General features: G+C 32.9%; 1 protein-coding gene and 1 long non-coding RNA gene across 2 annotated transcripts; one reads left to right on the top strand and one right to left on the bottom strand.

Moving 5' to 3' along the window:
* Positions 1-764: 764 nt before the first annotated feature.
* Positions 765-23,535, top strand: LOC128180158 (unconventional myosin-Ia-like). Its single transcript, XM_052848049.1, has 31 exons — positions 765-1,299; positions 4,227-4,404; positions 4,830-4,945; positions 5,089-5,183; positions 5,353-5,457; positions 5,760-5,806; positions 6,164-6,227; positions 6,407-6,420; positions 6,551-6,635; positions 6,783-6,889; positions 7,350-7,497; positions 7,693-7,811; positions 7,940-8,092; positions 8,203-8,307; positions 9,076-9,138; positions 9,890-9,907; positions 11,386-11,580; positions 11,867-11,981; positions 16,811-16,866; positions 17,053-17,118; positions 17,277-17,344; positions 17,435-17,651; positions 17,945-18,094; positions 18,444-18,512; positions 18,951-19,112; positions 19,478-19,609; positions 20,087-20,193; positions 20,446-20,584; positions 20,849-21,001; positions 21,363-21,499; positions 21,698-23,535. Exons 2-31 carry the CDS (start codon positions 4,270-4,272, stop codon positions 21,849-21,851), a joined length of 3,294 nt encoding a protein of 1,097 aa, XP_052704009.1. The 5' UTR covers positions 765-1,299; positions 4,227-4,269; the 3' UTR covers positions 21,852-23,535.
* On the bottom strand, positions 13,839-15,277 carry LOC128180170 (uncharacterized). The gene is made up of 4 exons (XR_008243199.1): positions 14,749-15,277; positions 14,429-14,503; positions 14,098-14,204; positions 13,839-13,977 (listed from the first exon to the last, which is right to left on the bottom strand). It is a non-coding gene; the product is annotated as an uncharacterized LOC128180170 (long non-coding RNA).
* Positions 23,536-25,326: the final 1,791 nt, after the last annotated feature.

Below are 25,326 nucleotides of genomic sequence, written 5' to 3' on the forward strand. Positions count from 1 at the left end.
AGCAAACCCCAAGTATGGACCAACATATATATTCTCCAGTGCCATGTAAGCAAGTGTGTTTGTCAACCTTTTGAAGTTTGGTTGTGGCTCTTGCTGGAGAATATTGCATGTTTGCATGGGACAGATTAGCCATCTAAGGAACAGTCACAGAAGATAGTGTTCACGGGATCTATAAATATATCCTTCCATTTAATAGTAAAAAAAAAAAGGTAAGACCTCATTCTTTAAAGCTTAATCCTACATTCTTGTCACAGTGAACATTTTTTAAGGCATTTAGAACACAAGTATCTTGTGTATTGAATTCATTAATTTCCGATGCAAGTGTCACCTTTGTGAATGGTCCCCCAAATGGATCAGGTGCGCTTTTATCTCTGGAGGATTATATTCATTTAGTTTTTGACGTCCACAAGTATTTTCCGGGGTAACTGACTGGGATTTCATAGACTTTTAATGCTGCGTGATTGTGTTGTGCAATATCGGCTCAAAGCATGTAAGGATCTGCATTATGAACTTCCCTTTGAGGTGTTCTTGATGCAGTTTAATGCTCTTATGTTTTATCAGTGTCAGAGGTATTTTGTCACTGTAAAATGCACAGATCAGAAGTTGTCCTTTAAACCTAAAAGGCCCGATCTACAGGTTAATACCTGTATTTTAGCTGTATAAGCATGGAACAATGAGTTGTTTACTTTTAACAGATGATTTCTAACAACTGTACATACACCATTAATTTTTTTTTTTTGCCCCCCGTGTTTAAATGTTTTGGAAATTAATAATAGAAATGTAACAGACTTTCATGGATAAAAATAAAGAGTTATTTTTAGTTCTTTCAGAGCTCTTTAATAACCTTGATTTCTCACTCGATCAAGATTGAGTTACAGCAGCGCTTGATTTGACGTCAAACGTGTTTATTTTCATTTTTTTTTTTCAAAGACTTTGTAACTCCTACGGATAATGCGGCTGTTTTTGAGGCTGTCGTGTAATGGACTATGATGGAGATATACAGCGTGCTTTTTCTGGACAAAACTAGATTCTGTTTTTGTTTTACAGATTCTTTTTTCTCTGAGATGTCATGTGTATATCTAGCTGCAAAGTATAAATAACATCATAATGGTTTTAAGTGAAGTTAATGGCCTGAAGTGAAAAACACTTTATCTTGGTGTGTGATACAATGTACACCACATCCCAACTTTTCCGAGCCAGACAAAATACTATCTGATATATCTCCTTGTTTTCTGTTTGGAAGCCTCAGGAATCTGAGGCTGATAAAACTAGCTAAATTTTATTCAGGATTTCTTTAGGGTGAGTATGGGTGTTCAGAAAAATTTTAATTTGATTATTGTTCAATTTTTGTAACGTGTGTAAATTTTTTCAAATTAATTAAATTCAGTGAAATTTTAACTGCGTATATTTGTTCTATCATGTATGGTAGTTTGAATTGGCCAGTATGAAATTGTATCCATTAGTAAATTAAACCTGGAAGTAATTGTACTTGCATGTGATTACGATGAAGTAATTCATGTTGATTCGGCATTACATATAACTCTATAAGTATTTTCTTGATGAATGTTACATATATTATACAGTGTACTAGAACTGGAAAAAATTCAGTTTGGAGATTCAGGGTTTCCCAGGATGTGAATTTTTCTGCAAATTTCCTCTGTCAACCAAATTGTACCGTCGGTATGGAACATAAAATGAGTAGTACAAATAAACATGTCCCCTAGCTCTAAATCTCACTGATCTTAATTGGGACATCAGCGAAGGTCATAGTCAGAAAATGTGTGTTAATTTTTGTGAGCAGAATGTTTTAACAGAACAAATTTAAAACAGAGCTGTCTTATTTTAACAACCAATAGAATAGAATCTTTTCTTACAATCCATACCATGATGGTCAAGATATACTTTAATGGGGTTAGTATATCGGGGTTCAGCAAAAGGGGCTCATAATCTCAGATTTTTTGGCCATTAGACATATTTACGGTCAGAGAAAAGATATGTTTAAACAGTATGTTTTCTTTTACTTTTATAATAATCCTTTTGTTTTATGCATGAGTATACAAATGTAGGTACTATAATCTGTACGTCATCAAATGTAAGTCTTTGCTCACTACCAGTACTCATGCTTTTGTGTTCTCTTGATTTAAAAGTAGAATAAAGTACTTATGTTAGAATGAGGAATTTGCTGAAATAAAATAAAGGGATGAGGAAAGAAGAAAAGTTAAACATTGTACGCTGAAAAGTTATCTCAACACAAGTGTCAAAAAGGCTATTCATGTACGTGTGTCTGTCTGTCTGTCTGTCTCTCTCTCTCTCTCTGTCTCTCTCTCTCTCTCTCACACACACAAAATGGCAATATTTTTAATCCTCTTAATTCTTTTTTTTGATAAAAAATATTTGTGTACAAGGTGTGTGAGACTCAGCATTGAATTCTTTTCCACCTTGAGGTATTGATTTACTGGTATGACGTTCCATATGTCTTCTGATTCTTGCATCATATAGCATCACTGACAATTATTTTACTTTGTCTTTTTGCTGATACAGTCCTCCAGTCTAATTATGGGGTGACATTAATAATACAATAATAATTGTCACGGGATTATAGTTACCGGTAAGGATTAATTATGCTGGAGTCAGCCCGCGGCCAGCTGATGATATTATTCTACATGTAATTACTTCTAATATAAGTTCGAATTCCAAAGAAGGAGAAAAAAATCAAGTAATCTGTGAATGAGATATTGAATGTAACACTATAGTACTGACTATGGATTATTGAATCTTACTGATAAAGGGTGTGGCATTGGTGGAACATCTAGACAGGAATTGATTTCTTTCGTGTACAGTACTGGCAGAGTTTGCACAGAACAGGTACCAGTATCGTATACCTGCTATGAATTGTAAACTAATATTAATAGAGGATGGATTCATTTTTTCTGTTATTTCTTTCAAACTAAGATTTTCACCAATGCTGCAAATTTTACGATATGACTGAATTCTTTTGAGGTGAATTTTAGTGCGAGTTTTTATTTAATGGAATGCTTCTTTCAGTCAATCTGGAATGAAGGGCGTGATACACATAGATAAAGCCGAATTGCAAGCATGTAAAAATAGATGCAATTTAGAAGGGAATTATTAGAAAGTGGTATGAAGTTCATGACTTAATTCCTCGCTCAGTGTATTATATAAGTTACATAGTTTTATTAAACTTGAAGTGCGTTGTGTGTATTTGATGATCTGGCAGTTTCATGTTTTGACCTCTTGAGCTCATTCTTAATACACGAGACATTTTTCTGCCACTTAGCATCAGAGGCATGTGACTTTGAACTGGACGTGATTTCTGTGTTTTTTAAAAACAGTCTACGATTAGCTGATGTACTCGTCTCACCAGGTAATCCCCAGATGTTCATGTTTGGAAAGTATATTTTCTTCACTGTCAATGTACATAAAGATCCGGTCTTGGATTTTTAAAATTTGATGCATTTTTTAGTGCTTTAAATCAACATTAATTTGTTAATTTATGGAAAAATACATACTCTCTAGCTCAAAATTGATTGTATACTTGGAATACTGGTTCCTTTCTGTATTCTTAGAAAAATTTCCACATTTTTTATTCAGAAAAGTAATTTGTAACAGAGATTGAGTTGGCTTTAATGTTCTTGAATGCAGTTGCATCTGTGTGCATGTATTTTAAGTTCACTATACAGAAAAAAAGGAAATACTGCCACAGTTGTTTTATGTTTTGTGAATGAATTTTAATTGATTTAACATCTGGTTACTTGAATTTTACAAACATATTGTTGGCAGTACTTGCAGAGTTGATTAATTCTTAGGATTGTGTCATTTGAAGTGGATGAGTCAGTAAAGGGATTGTTTACATTAGGATGCGGCACTGTCAAGTCCTTTAAGAACTGTTCATCATCAAGATAACGATTCCTTATTTCGCAGCAGCAGTCTTTTTATTACTAAACTGTTGGGTAAACTGATATGATATTTAAGCTCCTTTTATCAGAGGTTATATCAAAATTATTGTAGCATGTAATATGCCAACAGGCTGGCTGTGTTTGGGAAATAAGACATTAAATAGAAAGTGAAGTGTGTCTACATAAAACCTAATAGGAAGGAACTTCATAACACAAGAGGCCTGTTTTTTTATGTAAACCAGGAAGTCTTTTTGTGGAATTCGAAGTCTTAATTCCTCTGCTTTGAAGTATTTGCGTCTATTCTTGCAGAGTGAGCCTGCAGTGTGACAGCTATTAAGGGTCTCCAGTCAGCATGGCGCTACACCAGGGATCCCTGGCCATTCTGGAGAACAATGTGGGGGTCAGTGATGCCGTTCTCCTGGACCCGGTCTCTGAGGATGCCTTTATTGAGAACCTCAAGCTACGATACCAACACAACCAGATCTATGTAAGTTATCAATGCCATATTAGTTCAAAGTAATGTTGATAAATTTTTTTTGGTAGCTAGGTTAAATTTTGTGTCGATAATTTTTTAGTATAATGTGGATTCATTTAAAATAGGGGGCTGGATTTTTGTAGATGGTTAGTTATTTAAAGGTTCATAGGGATGTAATGTTATGGCATTTAATTATGCTAGTACGTTTTCTGAATGAAGACTACCAGTGATTCATTTATGGGGATGTTAAAATTAGTGGACACTGGACAAATTAAAATTCATGAAAATTGAGACTCCACAAACTTTAATGATTCAAATGTATAGTTAAACTTATAGTTAAAAAAAACCATTTTTTTTGCACAAGTTTTTGGTTGTATATCTTCCAAAGATTTTTATTGGTCTTTTTGGTCACTAATCTGATTTCATACCTCTTTCAGACTTACATAGGGACCGTGGTAGTCTCTGTCAACCCATACAAGACCACCCCTCTGTACACCCCAAGCATCATCGAGGAGTACCGATCCAGGAACATATATGAGCTCCCTCCCCACATGTACGTACTGCTTATGTGTACCTGCAAATATTATAAAGGGGGACCAAATTCCAAGGTTACTTGGCCATCAAAAGAAGACAAAGAATATCATATTATTAAAAATATATATATTTAGTTCAATATTTTGTATTTATTTCTCCTAGATATGCTATTACCGATGAAGCGTATAGATCAATGCGTGACAGGCATTTGGACCAATGTATTATTATCTCGGGAGAAAGTGGAGCAGGCAAAACAGGTTAGTCAAGTTTCAGTGGTTTTAACAAGTTTAATGATTGTGTAATTGGTGAACTGCATCTTTCAATAAAATTTCTTTGATAAATTACTGTTACATAATCTTATGAATATCATATCTAATATGGGTATTAGGCTTGCAATTTAAATATCATCTTTGCTTCAATTTCCAGAGGCCTCTAAGGTAATAATGCAGTATGTGGCGGAGGTTTCCGGGAAAGGAGAAAACATTGACACTGTCAAAGAGCAGCTGCTACAGTCCAATCCAGTTCTTGAAGGTAACCTGATGCATTATGGGTAATGCTGCACTTTAGATCAGTGTAAAGGTCACATATCTCTTTGATGATTGGCTAATTATCAATAACAGCTCTCCAGGGAATAGGTACTCAAAAATTAGAGTAGGTAGGAGTTTGTTAAATAGCTGTTCATTAGGGAAGATGAGATGATTCCATGTGAATCATCAGGCTTAATTGATTAATATAATTGTGGGTCATATATGATCAATATACAACAATATGACTGGAGGCATGATTATTAATGGTAGAATTTTCTCATTTCTAGAGTTAACTTTTCGTTTCAGCATTTGGAAATGCCAAGACCAACAAGAATGACAACTCCTCAAGATTTGTAAGCAGGACAAATTATTTTGTACAATTTACTAACTTTCAAAAACTAGAAACAGTTTGACATTTAATTGATTCACATTGAAAGATTTAGGACACCATGCACTGATAAGCAAAGTCAATATGAAAAAGTTAAAATGTTGATACATGCCCTTCAAGACTGTTTTCTTTATCTCTTTCTTGTTTGATAATGATAAGTTGATATATTAATATACATCTATCATATGTCTATCAACGTCCGTTGACAATGGTTTTCTCAGAATGTCATTTTCAAACAGGCACTATTTATATAATATATATCATTGTTATATTTATGGATATTGCGAATAGTTTCAACTGTATAAGAACCTTCTATTAACAGGGAAAGTACATGGATATAGAGTTTGATTTTAAAGGGGATCCGATTGGCGGAGTCATAACAAATTGTAAGCACTCGACAATTAAATTCTGGATACTTAAGTTTTTTTGCAATTAAAAAAAGTTGTTAAATTTCCGATACTTAAGTTTTCCTGCAATTATAAAAACAATTGAGGTACTTGAAAAAAAAAAGAAACATATGATTATTTTCACTAACAAGTTGTTTTTTTTTTATATTCTTTTACAGATTTACTAGAGAAGGTATGTGTGTTGCTGACAATTTTACCATATCTCCCATCCTCCAACCACAAGTGAAAACTTTTTAGCATTAATTTTTATAAAAAAACACTGCTCAAAAGTTTAATAACATAATACATGTATATTATTGCAGTCCCGAGTAGCAGTGCAGATGGCAGGGGAGCGGAATTTTCACATATTTTACCAGCTGTTGCAGGGAGCCAAACTAAGCACATTAGGTAACATTTATGTTTGTGATTGTGCTTATTAGCTCACCAGAACTGAATTAAGGTTCAGGTGAGTGATGTTGCCCATGGGCCTCTTGTTGACTACACATGAGCATGGTAGTTTTTGTACGTACTTATGCCCAATATTTTTATTTGCAGAGTCGCTGAAGTTAACAAGGGAGATAAATGATTACAACATTCTAAAAAGTAGTGGTACAGGAGATGTAGCCACCATGAACGACCAGGAGAACTTCGATATAGTGATGGTCAGTGAAAGAAAAACAAAATTTCATATTGTCTGTCCAGTCTTAATTCAAAGTTCATTTTTCTTTAATCTTAAGAATCAATGAGCTTTTAATCTTTAGTCGTCTGCTGCCTACACTGTACAGTAAAACACTCTTTTAACAGAAATACCTGCTTCATTATAAATGCAATTTGTTATATCTATTAGCTTCACAATATGTTAAAAACCCATGTGAAATAAAAATCATTTCATTATAAGCGTCAATTTATTATAAGCGTGTTTGCTATAAACATGTTTTACAGTAACTGGAGACTATAATTGATAAAAATACATCATGCTGGATCAATATTATCTTCTCAACAACAAAAGATTGAATTTTCTTTTTTTTGCATATCATAAAGTCAATCCTGTGTGCTATTTAAAGTTATAACGTAGAGGATAAATTCAGCATGATTTAAAGAGATATATTTGATTTAATTCAGCATGGTATGGAGGTAATAGGGTTTACGTCGGATGAAGTGACATCATTATTTCAACTCATTGGAAGTATTCTGAAGCTTGGGAACATTGAATTCTCCCACAGAAGTAATGATGATGGGACGGATGGCTGTGATTTGAGCAACACCTCAGGTAAATTTATAACCCACCTTAAGAGTAACTGACACACCTTATATGAAGTTTTAAAAAACCTCAGGTTAACTTGTAAACACCTCAGGTTAACATCTGAAACATCTCAGTTTAACATCTCACACATCTCAGTTTAACATCTCGCACACCTCAGGATAACATCTGATACTTCAGTAATGAAATTATATTTAATTATAGCACTAGATGATGCTGCAGCTTTACTTGGATGTTCATCAGCTAATCTGAGCCTGGCCTTGACACAGAGGTCAGTGGAGGTTAGAGGTGAAAAGGTCAAAAGAGATCTGAGTGTCAATGATGTGAGTATAATTGCTTTTCACATCTAAATAAAAAAACAAAAAACAATGTTAAACCATAAAAGAAAACTTAACCACCCTATGAAATTATTTGTTTCATTATTAGAAACAGTTCTGATTTTTCTTTACAGGGGATGTATGCAAGAGATGCCTTGTGTAAAGCTCTGTACAGCAGAATGTTTTCTTGGCTGGTTGCCAGAATTAATGACAGCATCAAAGTGACATCTGGGTCAAGGACAGAGGTCATGGGTGTCCTTGACATCTATGGATTTGAAGTGTTTGAGGTACGTGCCCCCTCCCAACCCCAGCCCCTCCCAACCCCACCCCTAGTTTTCAAGACAACTAATGCTGAAAAGATAGGCAAATTCTCACATAATGTACCTTTTGTTTGTAGCAAAACAGCTTTGAACAGTTCATCATCAACTACTGCAACGAGAAGCTCCAGCAGATCTTCATTGAACTGACCTTGAAGGAGGAACAGGAGGAGTACATCAAGGAGGTAGGCTGCTGTGTATTACATGAAGGATTTAGGCTGCTGTGTAGTACACGAAGGAGTTAGGCTGCTGTGTAGTACATGAAGGAGGTAGGCTGCAGTGTAGTACATGAAGGAGTTAGGCTGCTGTGTAGTTCATCAATGAGGTAGGCTGCTGTGTAATACATCAAGGAGGTAGGCTGCTGTGTAGTACATCAAGGAGGTAGGCTGCAGTGTAGTACATCAAGGAGTAAGGCTGCTGTGTAGTACATCAAGGAGGTAGGCTGCTGTGTAGTACATCAAGGAGGTAGGCTGCTGTGTAGTACATCAAGGGGGTAGGCTTCTGTGTAGTATATCAAGGAGGTAGGCTACTGTGTAGTCACTGTGTAAGTCCCAAGGGCCCTACTAGTGTTAGTCAGGATTTATCTCACACAGCAGTACATGGGCACTCTGTGATACATGTATGAGGAATTTCCTGAGTAGGACATAATCAGCTACATCTTTCTTTGATAACGGCGAACTTCACACTTTTGTTTCATCTGTAAACTGTATGTGGCTTTTATGTGTACATGCTTTAAAGTTCCATGTAGTTCTTTATGTCATATGACAAATATTCCTATTTTTGACATCACGAATTGCCACTAAATCTAGCCATTTGTTAGAAGTAGTTTTAAAGATATCAACCATTTGGTGGAAGTTGATTACTTTAACATTTCAATCTCGAATGTTCCAGATACTCCACAATATATTACATGTGCAAAGCCTATTATGACTTTTTATAATCTTTTTTTGCAGGGTATTGAATGGATTCACATAGAGTATTTCAACAATTCAGTCATATGTGATTTGATAGAAAAGGTGAGTTTCTGGTACAATGATAATCTAGGTTATTTCCGATGAAGGAAACTAAACACAATTTAAATATGCATGGCCATATATTTTGCATGAATGAATGCAACATAGATTGAGTTTCATTATGCGTGAATGCTTTTCCAATTTACATGCTGTTTCAAATTACCTTGAGTTGACAATTTTAGCGATATATGATACTTGTGTTATACTCATAACTACAGCATGTCAAAGTGATTTTGTTTCAGGTCATGTACTTTTTGTTTACAAATATTTAATAAGCATGAAAAAGATCATTAACGGTCTCTGGGGACAAAAACACACCTCGAATATTTAAAATTTTGTTTCCTTTCTTCACAAAAAAATTGAATAACATAATTAATTTGTTGGTGGTCCATAAGCAGTCTGTTATGTAATGCTAAGTGAATTGAAATGGCAGTTTGTGTATCTAAACTTTAATGATTGTCTATGTATAGTGTAACTTCTCTCAGAGTTTTACGGTATATAAAAAATCATATGAAAATTATGCCCAATCCATTAAATTGATAGTTATATTTTTTTCTAAACCCTTGCATACTGTTATTTTCTTAAACAATACTTCTACAAGAAGGTGTATCTTTATTTCCAGAGGTTAAGTTGGTTTTCTTACCTACCTAGTTTCATGAAATTTATTTATAAACTTTTTGAGTTGCAAATTGCTTTGTATTCATATATATATTTGCATGTTTACTTCTTTTGACCTTGCATGGTTTCTTTACAGCCTCCCATTAAAACCAGTGTAAGTTTGTAGTCTGCACCCTGTCTAATGTCTAATCTGAATGTGTCTTGTATTTGTCTAGTAGACATTTGCTCTGTGAATTTGTATTATAACTGTGATAAATATATACTTTATAATAGAAGACCTAACCAAACATTGTTCTGTATAACCAAAAACATTGTACTGTACGTATATAAACACTATCAGAAATCGGTACACATTCCAGATACTTACCCAACCTTACTAATACAGTGGGAATAAAGTATCATTTGAGGTTTGGGATAAACCCTTGAAATCAAAATGAATTGTAACAGGTGTTTCTATTGTGGTGGGTTGCTTTCGCTGGTTTTAGAATGCAATCAAAGAAGTTTTGGACTTGTGAATCCCATTGCTTTATATGTTCTGGTAATCACCAGGGTCTATGTAGAGTTTTACTGCCTTTGTTGTTTGCAATTTACCAAAACGCTAAAAATATGGTACAATGGTCTTCTTTTACACAGTACATGTATATTAATAGACAGAGTACATGTACATATTATGTTAGTAGAACATTAAGAACATAAAATGGAAGAGTATTTTGAATTGAAGAAAAGACTTTTTGAAATGTGCTTTGTTCTTCTATGTGAAGGTTATTTGCATACTGTAAGTGTTCATTGATATATTTTTTAACTTTGGATATGGTCAGCTAGTAGCATGCATTCTACTGTAATTATTTTTTAAAATTTATTTATCATATTAAAGTGTTCTGTTTATCCCTATCATTTTGATGGATGGCAATTTTCAAAACAGTAACTGCAGTAACATTATATATATATATAGCTGCCACAAATATGAAGACATTCTACTGTCATAATTGAAAAATACTTTTAATGATCTACGAAAAATTGTTAACTTTATGATTTCTTCTTTTATCTTCTTTCATCATATTTTATCATTGATCTTCAACTTCCCATTTCATCTTTGATCTTCTTTCTAGTACATCAGCACTTAGACTTTTAAGATCTTTCATGATTTGCGATGTTATGTGATTTTAAGGAACAAGTTAAGAGTAATATTCAGATCCTTAGCTAAGGCGAGTGATGAAAATGCAGAACTTGTTGGATAACAGGCACAACCATCACTAATTATGATGTGAAAATATTTACTTTTTTTTTTACATGCTTTAACCCAATTAATATCTATATACAGTGTATTCTTTTTCCTAAATTTATGCAAAAGAGCTAAGTAATGTTCTTTCAACAGTAATTACGTCAAATTCAGTGTGACATCATTGCAGTGTACGAAATTTATTAATTCCCAATGATATTCATCTGCTGTCAGTTCAATTTAAACCCATTAAAATAAATAGATAGAAATATGAGAGCATTTGGAATATGAATTATTTTATGTAGGATCAATCCACAAGATAACTTTATTGTAAGATGTTTAATTTGTAAAAAGGAGCCCTGGCTGCTGTGTGTTTGCTATTCTAAGTAGTCTGTGTGGGATTCTGTTTTCAGTCTAACGTCGGTATCCTGGCACTGCTGGACGAGGAATGCCTGAGGCCGGGGAACGCCACCGACCTGACCTTCCTTGAGAAACTCAACCAAGCATGTCAGAACCACCCCCACTACGAGAGCAAGGCCCTCAAGAAGTGTCAGAATGACAAGACGCTCAGTCACGGCACGTTCCGACTCAAGCATTATGCTGGAAATGTAATTGACATGTCATTTTTTTGTTTCCTAATATGTACTTTCTTTGCAGCTTCAAATAAGTTAGATTGTCAAACAATGACATTTTTCTGGAGGGGTTTTCTGAAGAAAAAAAATCACTTAATAAATGGGGAGAAGTTCAGATTACTTAAAAATAAATCTAATGTTTGACTTTGCATAATTTGCATACACAGTACGGTAGTTTTATTGTTCTTTACTTTGATATGCTATTTTACTTTAGGTACTTTTTATGAATTGTGATGGGTATAAGTGCTAATTTTTTTGACAGGTGACCTACAAAGTAGATGGATTTTTGGACAAGAACAATGACTTGCTGTTCCGTCATTTGTCTCAAGCCATGTACCAATGTAAACACTGTCTCATGAAGGGACTCTTTCCTGAAGGTAATTAAGCCTCCAAAATTCTGTATCCATTTTGTGGTTCTGATTGTAATATATCATTATGCAGACTATTTGTTGTGTGACCCTTTGAGTTGTATTAAAGCATGATATACATAAGGGTAAGCAGCATTTAAATAAGATATAGTACCGATCAGACCCAACCTAACAGAAAGTAAACCAGCCCATACAAAAAAAAAGCACTAAAAAGTTATACCTATGAGCCCTTAAAAAAGTTACAAAAAAGTCATAACTAAGTTAGCACAATTTGGAACCATCTGATCAATTATGGTTCCAAATTAGCATCAAAAAGTTATACCTATATTGTAACTTTTTGCTTAAGTACAAAAAAGTCATAACTAGAGTGTAACTATTGACAATTTATTTTTTTCATAAAAATAAATAGGTATAAAAAAGTTATCAAAAAGTTATAATAAAGTTATCATTTAGGTACAAAAAAGTTACAAATTAAAGTTACAGAAAAGTTATCATTTAGGTACAAAAAAGTTATACATATAGGTATAGAAAAGTTATCATTTAGGTACAGAAAAGTTATAGATGTAGGTACAGGAAAGTTATACATATAGTTACAGAAAAGTTATCATTTAGGTACAGAAAAGTTATACGTATAGTTACAGAAAAGTTATCATTTAGGTACAGAAAAGTTATACACGTAGGTACAGAAAAGTTATACATATAGTTACAGAAAAGTTATACATATAGTTACAGAAAAGTTATCATTTAGGTACAAAAAAGTTATAGATGTAGGTACAGAAAAGTTATACATATATAGTTACAGAAAAGTTATCATTTAGGTACAGAAAAGTTATAGATGTAGGTACAGAAAAGTTATACATATAGTTACAGAAAAGTTATCATTTAGGTACAGAAAAGTTATAGATGTAGGTACAGAAAAGTTATACATAAATTTACAGAAAAGTTATTGTTTAGGTACAGAAAAGTTATAGATGTAGGTACAAAAAAGTTATCATTTAGGTACAGAAAAGTTACACAGAAAAATTACAGATGTAGGCAAAAAATATCTATCTGTATCATAAACTTCAGATAAAAAAAACCCCCAGGTACATGTACAGGTGTTATACTGATGAAAAAAAAGTCCCTAATGTTGACATAAACTTTTCATCAAATTGTTTTTGCTCTTGAATAGGAATTTAAAATCATATCTGTTCATGTGAGCAGAAGAACACAAGTCAATGTTTATGTTAATCAATATGTTTACTGAATTATATTTACATCTAATGAGTATGCTTTCCTCCATTTCTTATGGAAACTTATAGTTAACGCCTTGTTTAACGATTGGTCGAAACCTATAATGACCTTAGAAAAATCATTGAAATAATCAGGATATCAATGCAGACTCACATTCCCATTGAAGACAATTTGGCTGTTTCTTTTAGCTAACGTACTGATGCACATTAAAAATAATATAGTAAATTTAACTTACTCTTTACAAACAATTTATTAATTTGTTAAAAGAAAGATGTAAATATAAACAATATAACTTTCTTTGACGATTCATGCAGGTAATGAAGGGAGCAATGATTGCAGAAAAAATTTACATAACTCGCTAATGCGGGTAATGTATTTTTTCTGCAATGTCGCTACATTCATATCCCGCATATGTCACCAAAAAAGCATTTTATTGTTTACATAATTATCTCAAATCATTACAGACCCTATATGCAAGTTTTTTAAATAAAGCAATAATCTGACATAAAAGCATTTGGGATTACATGTGTGTCTAATGTTCTTGCTAAATTTGAATAGAAAGTTTGAAAAACATTATTTTGTAAACCAAAATTTGACCAAAACCTTCATAATTAAAGCATGTTTAGGTTAAATTCCTAACATATACTAGCATGATTTTGTTCCAAACATACTAGTATGATTTTTAAAACAGTCCTGGTTCTAGATGATACCAATGACCTGCAGTAATTTATCAGCAAACAACTGGATCTGTTTCTTGAATCTGTTGAACTTCCTAAAATGTATAAAAAAGAATGTTTCATTATGGCAATTTCTTACTACATGTACTTTCATTGTAACTGTTAAAATCCTTGACAACTACCTTATACTTAAAACAGAAAATTATATAGCATACCAAGTTGAATATATATGTGACCAGCACCTGGCAGGTGAAAACTGGTTTCTGTTTACATGGCTGCATGTATTTCTATGGGAACGGTATTATCCTCGTCCTCCATTAATCTAAAAGAAGGCAAATTATTATTAAATATCAGTAAAACTTTTCAATTCTCTGTTGACCTAGTACCCCCCCCCCCCCCCCTCTAAAAAAAAGTCAACATTGATACAGCATGCAGTTGCCATTATATTCTCAGATTTACAATAATTCATTTACTAAAAGATATACATAATATATGGTTAAAAATTTAAAATCTGTATATCTTTACTTGATAAACACACACACTTACTTTTTTCATCTTGTATTAATGATGTATCTTCAATCTGGTGTACAGTCTGCTAGCCGGACTTGGTTGGGATTTTTTCTGCAATACAATGATACTCTTTTTAAAAGAGTCGGCCATAATTTGATTACATATAGAATGTACATCACTAGATATACATGGCTGCATAGACTTTGATATAGATGATAAAATCATGCACTTCTTATTAGAATTCTAGAAATATTCCAAATGTAATTCATTTCTAAGTGCAAAGCAATAATATAGAAATTGAGATAAGCAAACACAAATAATTTATTTAAAATGACTTGTTTGTACATCAGACTTACCCTGAATGGAAATGGTCATCCACAACTAAAGCCATATCATCCAGGTCTTAAGCATGTCTATCTTTATGAAACCACTGCTTGCAGTTTCATTACTACATACAACACGCTGTGATTCTGCATATTTCTTGAAAAAATCAGGAAAATCTTCACAACAACTCCTGTCTTCTTTGCCCATTTCAAAATTTGATGGCGGAATGGCAATTGTCCAATCAGAATTCACGAAAGTCAAAGTTTGAAATTTTGACCAATCACGATACAGCCACGATTAATACCGGGATAAATCTTTAAAATTTATTTTGGTTAAAAAACAATATTATTTACTTAATATTATCTTAAGAATTCTGCATTTAATTGAAACAAATTTTAGTAATATTTTCTTTCCTTACAACCTGTTAGTTTATTAACCGATCATCAAAACTGGGCATTTCCGGTCTCAAGAGCCGCCATTTTGAATAATTTGAGGGAATTTTAAAAACTAAATCAATTTAAATACCAATGCATTTTTACAATTGATGAATATGTAAAACCAAAAATTATAACACTTTATTTAAATAAAACATGTTTCCCAAAGTTTATAACACAGTCCTTATAGCTATGTGCTGTTATAAATTACGATGAGAGATAGGCTTGTACTGGGATAACATACAGATGGAAATAGCAGTACTGTTCTTTGTTAACAGCATGTCTATTAATGAAATATGTGAATAAATATGATGAACCCATCTCATAATAACAAACAATGCTACCACCCCTTCCCAACCCCCCCCCCCCCCCCCTTTCTTCGCATGCATTCGATGTCGTGGGAAAATTCTGAATCAATTTCTAAAAATCTACTCTATTCCTTTTCTTCATGGGGTAGGCCATGAAAAGTTGGAAAAATTTTCAGTGATAATATAAAGTTGATGCTACCCCTTAGTATTTAACAGTGTTTAAACGAAATTGTAATATGTCTAATGATGTTCAAGAGACCGATAACAAAATAATGCTTGCAGGAGCAAAATAAAAAATGTCTGCTGGTCAAAACATACACATCAACTTTTTATCTTAAACAAACATCAGTGTCATCACAGCACGACTAAGCATGACCTCTTTAGACACTTTACTGTTAACCTGGGATGTGTGTGCGTTCAGGCGGAAAGTGATTTCCTGTTTCTGCCTTATAAAAACAATAAAATTTTGGACAGGTGTTTGTGTTGCAATTGATGGACTGGATTCCCGTTATAATGGTTATGTCATTGTTTTCAAACAAATCTTAGTGATTTTACTACCCAGTGTGTGATCAACCTACGATCTACCCCCCCCCCCCCCCCCCCCCCACTTATCGTGATTTTTATAAAAAACAAAGATATAACGATATTTTATATTAGTTTTTAGATTTATTGTGATAAAAGTCTACCTTAGACTTGAACCTCTTGGATAAGATACTCTTAAATTTTTAGTGTAAAAATGACAAAGTCCAAACACATTCACAAATTGACTAAGTTCAATGTAGGTACATTTTAGTTATACTGAAAAGTTTCTAAGTTCAATGTAGGTACATTTCAGTTATACTGAACATTTTCTAAGTTCAATGTAGGTACATTTCAGTTATACTGAAAAGTTTCTAAGTTCAATGTAGGTACATTTTAGTTATACTGAAAAGTTTCTAAGTTCAATGTAGGTACATTTTAGTTATACTAAGAAATTTCTAAGTTCCATGTAGGTACATTTTAGTTATAGGGCAAAAAGTTTAAGTCCAATCTAGGTACAAAAAAGTTATAACTTTTATGTGCCTAAATCTTAGGTACATAAAAATTACACTTTAGTTACAGAAAAGTTATGACTAAGTGTAACTTTTTTTTGTATGGGAGACTAAACCTTTGGTTTACTTTCGGGGTTTAATCGGGGTTTACTAGAGCAGACCCAGAGTAAACCCAAAATATTTATACATCCTCGCCAAAAAATGGGGACCAACGGTGGTTTTCTGAGGATGTCCTTTGTCTCTCTATTAAAGAATATGCTTCATGTGGATATCTATTGAATCTGAATACCGGTAAATGTAATATTCTGTTTATCTTAACAGGAAATCCATCACAGAAGTCTTTGAAAAGACCTGCCACAGCAGGGTCTCAATTTAAGGTAACAATCTCCTTGCCTATCCTTACAACCTCTATAAAAACACACTCACAAAATACATTGCAAGTGCCTTCTAGATTTTGCATCACAAAAAAATCAAGCACATGAACTCAGGTTTTTAGTTTTTGATATTTTGGTTGGGTTTTTGTTTGATTAAACTTTTTATACGTTCATGTTTGTTACATGCAGATATCTGTAACGGAACTGATGAAGAATTTGCTCTCTAAGAATCCAAACTACATCAGATGCGTCAAGGTTTGTCTTTTTGTTCCTGATTGTATACAGTGTATAAGATAATGTCAAGCTGGACTGGAATATAATAGTACAGATTACCAAAACATGGCTTACATACATGTGCAGTAATTATAATTAAATCACAAGCCGTCTATTGAACTATGTGTTTGTTCTTTCAGCCAAACAATTTAAAAGCAGCAGACAACTTTGACGAAAATCTAGTCAGATTCCAAGTCCGATATTTAGGGTAAGGTGGAAGGGGTTTTTCGTTGGTGGGATAAAGATCTAGAATCTGAAAAATACTATTACCGAAATACATCTAATTTTTATTTTTCAGCCTTATGGAAAATGTTCGGGTGAAACGAGCTGGCTATGCCTTCCGGCAGGTGTATTTCCAGTTCCTGTATCGTTACAAGATGTTAGCAGGCCCCACCTGGCCACGGTGGGGAGGGAAGCCCCAGGAGGGGGTCAGGATTCTCCTGGAGGTCCAAGGAGTCCCACAAGATGAATATGCCTTCGGCAAAACCAAGTTATTCATCCGAAATCCTAAAACTGTAAGTCAATACTATTTAACAGATTAGATTTTATATTTACTTTAATCTTGTTTTAATCCATCCATGAATGTGCTGAACAAATGAAATATCTATTCTCTTAACTTTACAAACTACATTACACCTTTTGGTATTAAAGTTACCAACATGTTTTTAAATTTCCTTCAAATTCAAAAATTTGATTGATTGATTTGATTTGATTGATACCATGAGTATTAATCAATTAATATACAAATGTTTAATAATTATTGTTTCTTTAGCAATTATGAGTAATTCCTTTTAATTTTTTTTTACAGTTGTTCGACATGGAGGAAAAGCGCAGACAGCACATGCATGTTTTGGCAACAAAAATCCAGAGTGTGTACAAAGGCTGGAAGCAGAAAACTCTCTATCTCCTGATGAGAAGAAGCCAAATCATCATCAGTGCTCGGTTCAGAGGATACTGGGTAATATCAGAGAGAATACTGGGTAATCTAATGTCAGAGATAATATGCTGTTTGAATTTCATATTTAGGAAAAGAATCTGCTCTTCACATGATCTGTTGGGTCACAAATTTATTGCATTGACCGATGATATTTTGATAAAACATGGGGGTAATGAATATTAATTGAGTCTAAGGGTTTTTCCTTTAATTGTGTTGGTTTTTTTTTTTATAATAAAAGTCTTCAAATTTAAAATTCATTTTGAATGTTTTGTGTACATGTACATGAATGATTTTCCCAAGAGATGGACTACGAAGTAATATATAATTACATATTTTGTTAATTGTAACAATATCTTTTTTTTTTTATTAGGGACAAAAAGTCTACAAGAAGACCAAGTCAGCCACGCTTGTGCTGCAGTGTTTTGCCAGGGGTTGGAAGGTATGTGATGATACATGTACATGTGGTCGTGTTGTATTTCGTGTTTACATACATCCAGATTAGCTATGATAGCATTTTTGCAGTTTCTTATTTTGAAAAAGGACATTTGTTTACAGTACAAGTACAAATATCCCTTAAATATATACATTAATGTTTTCATTAAATAGTTCTTCTTGCAATTTTAAAATGGAAACATATGTCAAGGTAAATTTTCATGAATGGCAAAACTTATCCCTATGTACCGGGTACTGCAATATACTATGAATAAAATTTTTTCACAATTCTTCATTCTATATTAATTTCAAGCAATCAAGTGCATTTTCATGTAGAAATTGCAAAAATCGACACTGCAAAATTATCTACACCTATGGTGGTTGTGTTACGTTATGAAGTTTTTTGTGTGTAGTTTGAAGGTTTTCTTTCCACATTTTTTTGCAGGCAAGAGCTTTGCTTAGAAAATTGAAGCGTGAGAAACTTGAAATAGAGTCTGCCAATGTGATCAGAAAACACTACCTGGGTTGGAGAGTACGGAAGGAGTACCAGCCAAGATTTAGGAGAATTGCTGGTCCCAAGATATCCCGATTCTTTGTCGTAGCTCTGGTGAGAATTGTTTATTATGTTGTTATGACAGATTGGAAATTTGATGATATTGCGAAGACAAAATTAAGATGTGTTAATTTTAATGGAATGTCCATGGCAAGGGAAAAAAATAGAGTAATAAATAAAATTGGATAGAAAATAGATGATACTTAATCTTATTCAGCACACAATGTGGTCATTATATAATTCATTTGAATGTTTTCCTTGTTTATTTAAGGAAGAAAAGTGGAAATACAGAACATATTTTTCTTAACACTTACAAAAATTGCAAAATCAGTCACTCAATATGTTACCGGTACATGTACATTGGTTGAAAAAGCACATATACATGTACTATCAAACACACTTTCAAATCTTTTTAACAGCGAAAGAAGTTCCTGCTGGATTTAAAAGCCAAACTCCCTAGTCTGTCCCCCATTGATCCTGAGTGGCCAGCGTGTCCACGGAGGTTTCAGGCGGCTTCTGACCAACTGAAAGTGATGTACCATGCCTGGAGGGTAAGATATACAAAATATTACACATGGTTTAATTCACTCTTTTATGATATCTAAATAAAGGTACTGCGCATGCTCTTTTGCAGGGTGAATTGATATCATTTGGCAAGAGTTTACGTTGGGAGACGTTAATTACATATATATGAAATGAAACAATTGCTGCAACATCAAATTTTACCATACTTTTAAGCATTGAATCATTACTTTTTGGAAGATATACATGTTAATTATTTGCACAAACCTTTGTAGTTATCAGATTAAAAATTGTTTAAAATAATGATTTGATGCTTATATTTACATTTTTTAACCTCCGGAATTGTTTGCATGAGTTAAATACAGAAAACATGTTTATTTGGTATAAAGTTATGAAGATTCATTACCTTAAGTTGACCCTAAGTTATATACTTTAACGAAGGTAATTGAAATCAATTATATGTGGTGTGTCAATCAATTTTAGTTTTGTTGTTGTTACCATTATAGTGCCGGAAATACAGACGAAAATTTAGTGAAGCCGAGAAATATAAAATGAAGGAAAAGTTGATGGCAAGTGAACTCTTCAAAGATAAAAAGGAGGGTTACGCCAAAACGTAAGAAATTTTACAGTGGTGTTTTGCATTGACTTTTTGTTTAACTTAAATTGTTAATGTTAAGTCTAAGTGCTCTTTTATGTTGAAATTTAGTGTTTTATGATTTTTTATGCTCAGGAAACCTACATGTGCTTCAGTGTAGAATGCTCATAACATTGTATATTATTACTTGCTGGTGGTACATACTTAAAATTACCACCAGTAACAACAATACATTATTTCTATATTGGCATATTTGTTTCCATTATACAGTGTACCAATGCCTTTCAAGGGAGACTATCAAAACCTACTAGCCAATCCAAAATGGAAAAAGTTACAAAGCCAAATGCCCCAGGATAGCCATATTGTGTTTGCAGATGTGGTGCAGAAAATCCATCGTGCTAATGGAAAGGTAAACTGAACTGATTTTAAGTGTCAGACAATAAAATAGTTACTGGTGGTTGAATTTCACTGTCAGACAATAAATCATTTACCAAAGATTGAATTTTCACTGTCAGAGAGTAAAACAGTTACTGGTGATTAATTATAAATGTCAGACAGTAGAACAGTCACTGGTGATTGATTTTCACTGTGTGACAGTAGAACAGGTACATGTACTGGTGATAATTTAAATATTATTATAAATAGTAACTGGTGACTGATTGTATTATTTCAGGCAGTAGAACAGTTACTGGTGATGAGCTCACAGAACCTGGTTCTGGTGGAGCACCACAGCATGATGGTCAAGTACCGGATCCCAATCACCGACATCTCGGCCATGTCTGTCAGCCCTCACCCAGACAAGATCATCGTGTTCCATGTACAGAAGGTAACGTGTAAACTGATCCAACTATGAAGTTGTTCTACTCATGTATAAACATGTACAGTGAAACACAGTGCATGACTACATATGTACCAGCAACCAGGCTTATAATGAATTCTTTATAGTCTTTGAAGGCATTATTAATTGAAGGCTATAACAAGTTAATTCTTAATGGACCAGTTTTGTTTATCCTTGTGTATTACTGTACTTTAATAAATGGACAAGAAAGAGCACATATTTTGCTTTGATTTTGAATGAACTATATAATTGATTTATATGAGCTGGTCTTTGAATGATGAAGCATACCCAAAATATTTTGCTTTTTTTACTCAATAAGTAATGTTGTTTAAATTTGTACTTTTCTCAGCATGAAAATGGTGACGGATCATGTAAGAAAGGAGACTTTGTGTTTGTGTGTGAGCACACTATTGAACTTGTATCCAAAGCTTGCCTTGTCATCAAAAACATAAAAGACACCTTACCGGAGATCCACATAGCACCATTGTAAGTGTTAACTTTCATATTACTGGTACTCTGTGTAAAAATTTGATGTAAAAAATAATGAAGTGTTTACGTTCATGATGAAATAGTTATAGCCTCAAAATAATGTATATATTAAGTGAAGAAGGTTAAAGAGAAATGATGCATGCATTTGTAACTAACAAGTTTTCTAAGTCTGAATAGTGGATTTTTCCTTTTCAGGTTGAAAGCTCAGTTTGGAAAATCGGAAGTGCAATTGTCTTTCAAGAACGGACTAACAGAAAATCTCCCAGGAGGCGTCAAAGTTGTACGCAAGAAACACACCATGGACATCCTGTACAATTCTCCCACACAACAATCAAGTTCCGGATCTTGATTATTATTATACAAACTTCAAAATCATTCTTCCCAGACATTTTAGACTTTCACTTACTCCCACCAATTAAAAAGAAAACCCATTTAAACATCATCCATTTTCACATTGAGTCGCATTGTGATCATCATTCCAATCGAAAACTTTGATGGCTCCCAAGTATATAAAACTGCTTCTGAAGTAGTTCTTGCAATATATCATTGGAGATATGTTGTTAGCCATTGCAATGTAGATTCCCAATTTTTCATTTGATATATGTTTGAACCAAAGAGAAGGAAGTGTTAATGGTTAGAGAAATGATTCTACAAATTCATGTTTACTTTTGTGCTTATACTTTCACAGAAGTGAAACTCATTTTGTTGTCAATGTTTACTTTGTTAATTACTTTTTTGTGTGTCATGTTTGAATACATGTAATTTATCTCATGTTTTTTTTTTTCACTGGTAAGTTGTAAGTTGTATGAATGGTTTAATTCTTGTGTTTTGAACTCAGAAATTCAAACTGCATGTTTTAAAATTTGTTAGAAATGTGATTTTAGATGAAAAAATGTGGTTGGATGCAGGACACAAACCCATTGCTTTTATTTGTTCATGTATAGTGTATCATGCATCTCTAATATTTATGTCTGTGTGAAGGTACTGAAGGATTTGGGAGGTGCATTTACTGTACTTCATGACAATCTATGACTGTCAATAATGAATCGATAAAATCATCAATGAAGAGCTATTTTATATATTCATGTCTGTGTGAGTAAGTTTACTCCATCGTAAAAGGTCCTGCTGTAGAGAAGTTGTGAAGGCTGCCTTTAGATTTATAGATGATTGACTTATTTGAAACTGTAACACAAGTCTGCAGCAGCAAATTATGATCTGAATTATTTTGTGGTGTTATATAAATTGCTTTTTACATTATTATACATGTAGAACTGCGTTTTCTTATTTCTATTTTGGTCCCGGTTTCTGTTCATAGGGTAATTAAGAACGAACACAAGTGGTACTAGCTTAACAACTACATTTTAAGTATTAAAGATATGGTAATTGGTGCTCTTACTATTTTTCACAGTATATATTCACATATATTTAAACCTTTTAGATTCGTTTCTTTTTATTTTATGATTTTTAGATCTGCCTTAAATGGATTTTTTTGTCTCATGTTAGTGCTTTTATTGTTTGTATCTGTTTTTAAAAAATTCAGTATTTGATTTTACATGACCTTTCCAGATTCAGTGACAAACTATTTTAAAAAGCAGTCCATAGAAAAATTTTGTGTGTCATGTAATGATTGTTGTGAACAGGTATTCTGATTTGGTTTCAAGTCTTTGACTAAGATGCCCTCTTGGTGTTATATGAAATAATTTGTTTTTTAATCCAGTGTTATTTTTAAATAAGCCTACTACATATACCATGTATAGGATATAAATGAACACTGATTTTAAATTTTGGATGTTTTTTTTATTGTGGGTTTTTTATATACCGGATTCTTTTTGATTTGAATTCTAACTAAAAATACACTATGTCTGTGTAGTAGGTTAGGCTATGTTTATATTTCTATGGAATTTTTAATTTGCTCTTGGCAGAGAAAACATTCATGCATGTTGTATTCTCTGTAATTTTAGGAATGTGATATATAACTGCATTGGTTCAATGATGGTTTATGGTTTTGGAATACCAATTCAACTGCAATTCTCTCAATTAATTTCACCTTTGGGTGCCAAAAGACCTTTCAGTTTGCTTGCATGTATATACCTGTTTACATTCATGTACATGTATCCGCTGTTGATATATGACACAGCACAGGCTAATTCTTTATTTAACGGGATGGTTGATGTATTTTGCATCAGATTTTAGAGAAAGTAAGATTAGTGCCATTTTACTGTCTACAGTGTTCTTTTTTCTGTTGTTTTTTGTTTGTTAGATCTGTTTCACCATCATGTAGTTATATATAGTAGTGATTATCGGTATTTGAATCTTGATCTCCTAGTTTTTGTTATAATTGATTCTTTTCTAGTCTTTATTTTTTTTTTAGTACATTTACACTCTAATCTGACAAATATATACCGGTAGCTAGCCTATTTCACTTTGGTAAGGTTTTACATGGATTACAGGACTGGTAAACTATATTCTGTGGATTCCTTATTTTAAACGAGTATTTGATTCAGAGATTCTGCCCTTTTGTATCATATTGGGAGAAGATAAAATTACGAACACTAAACTTATGTTATACATGTAATTTGAATTGGTTCACAACTGTTAAAAAAAAAAGGGCGAGACTCATATTTATAAACCTGCAAGATTAGCTGCTGACAATTTTTCACTGTGACTTATTTCTATGTATAATTAAGAATTTACTGTAAAACAGGGACTGATAGGTTAGAGATGGATTATTTCTGATCTACAAATTAATCGCTTTTTAACCATAAAAGGGTTAGTAATTAGTCATGTTAATTAAGTTTATACATCCCTATTACGGTATATAATTTAGGGAGCAAAAATCGATCTCTTTAATTTTCATGGTGACATTTAAAGTTAATTAGCAGCATATGGGTGTTTGTCTATATATACTGGTAAGTGGATAGTTACTAAATGTAGTATGTATTTACCCAGGAACCGAAGTACTTATAATACAGTCAAAGCTAGAGCTTTGAGTAAGTAATCTTTAACTTTGAGTAAGTAATCTTAAGCTTTGAGTAAGTAATCTTAAGCTTTGAGTAAGTAATCTTAAGCTTTGAGTAAGTAATCATTAAGAATGCATTAGGTTCAAAGGTCATTCATTGACATGACTTGAATGTTGGGTTACGCTACCCTCTGTGATAAAACCCTTTTGTATATATAATATACTACAGTGTATTTAATTTATAATAATTGTATATTGAAATTGTACACATATAACCAGGGACGTATATACTAGTATATTTGCCCCTGACATATACATACATAAAAAAAAAATACATGTATTAGAAAATGCGTCTTTACCAACATAACTTGCTGCATCAGCTGATTATTTAATCCACGATTTATGTACACAAAATGCTTTATTTGGATGCTACATTTCTAATTTTATGCATGTATGCTTGCTGTCAGTCATGCTGTACTTGATAACATTTGATGTTTCCCTATATGTTATGTTTGGGCCTATTTTTCAATGGTCAATTGTTAACCCACCTATTGTTGCACAGCCAAGTTGTAGCCCAAGCTTTCTCTTTAATTGATTAACCTAGACCAAAGTTAGTGGGTATTGGAGCCAGGTTGTTGTACATGTATATATGTGTTTGTGTTATGTATTATGTGCTTAAGACTAGTGGACAAGACGCAGGAGCTAGGGAACACTTATAATCTCCATTTTATTAATTTTTACTGCAACACCTGTTACAATTATAATTGTTTTTCATCACCTTTGTTTGATCATTTTTTCTGCAAACAATTTTATGATTTCACAGAAATTTGTGATACTTGAATTTAGAAATGCATTCATTTTAGTT

The sequence above is a fragment of the Crassostrea angulata genome, chromosome 1 (genome assembly GCF_025612915.1).
Source record: "Crassostrea angulata isolate pt1a10 chromosome 1, ASM2561291v2, whole genome shotgun sequence".
Classification (NCBI taxonomy): Eukaryota; Metazoa; Mollusca; class Bivalvia; order Ostreida; family Ostreidae; genus Magallana; species Magallana angulata.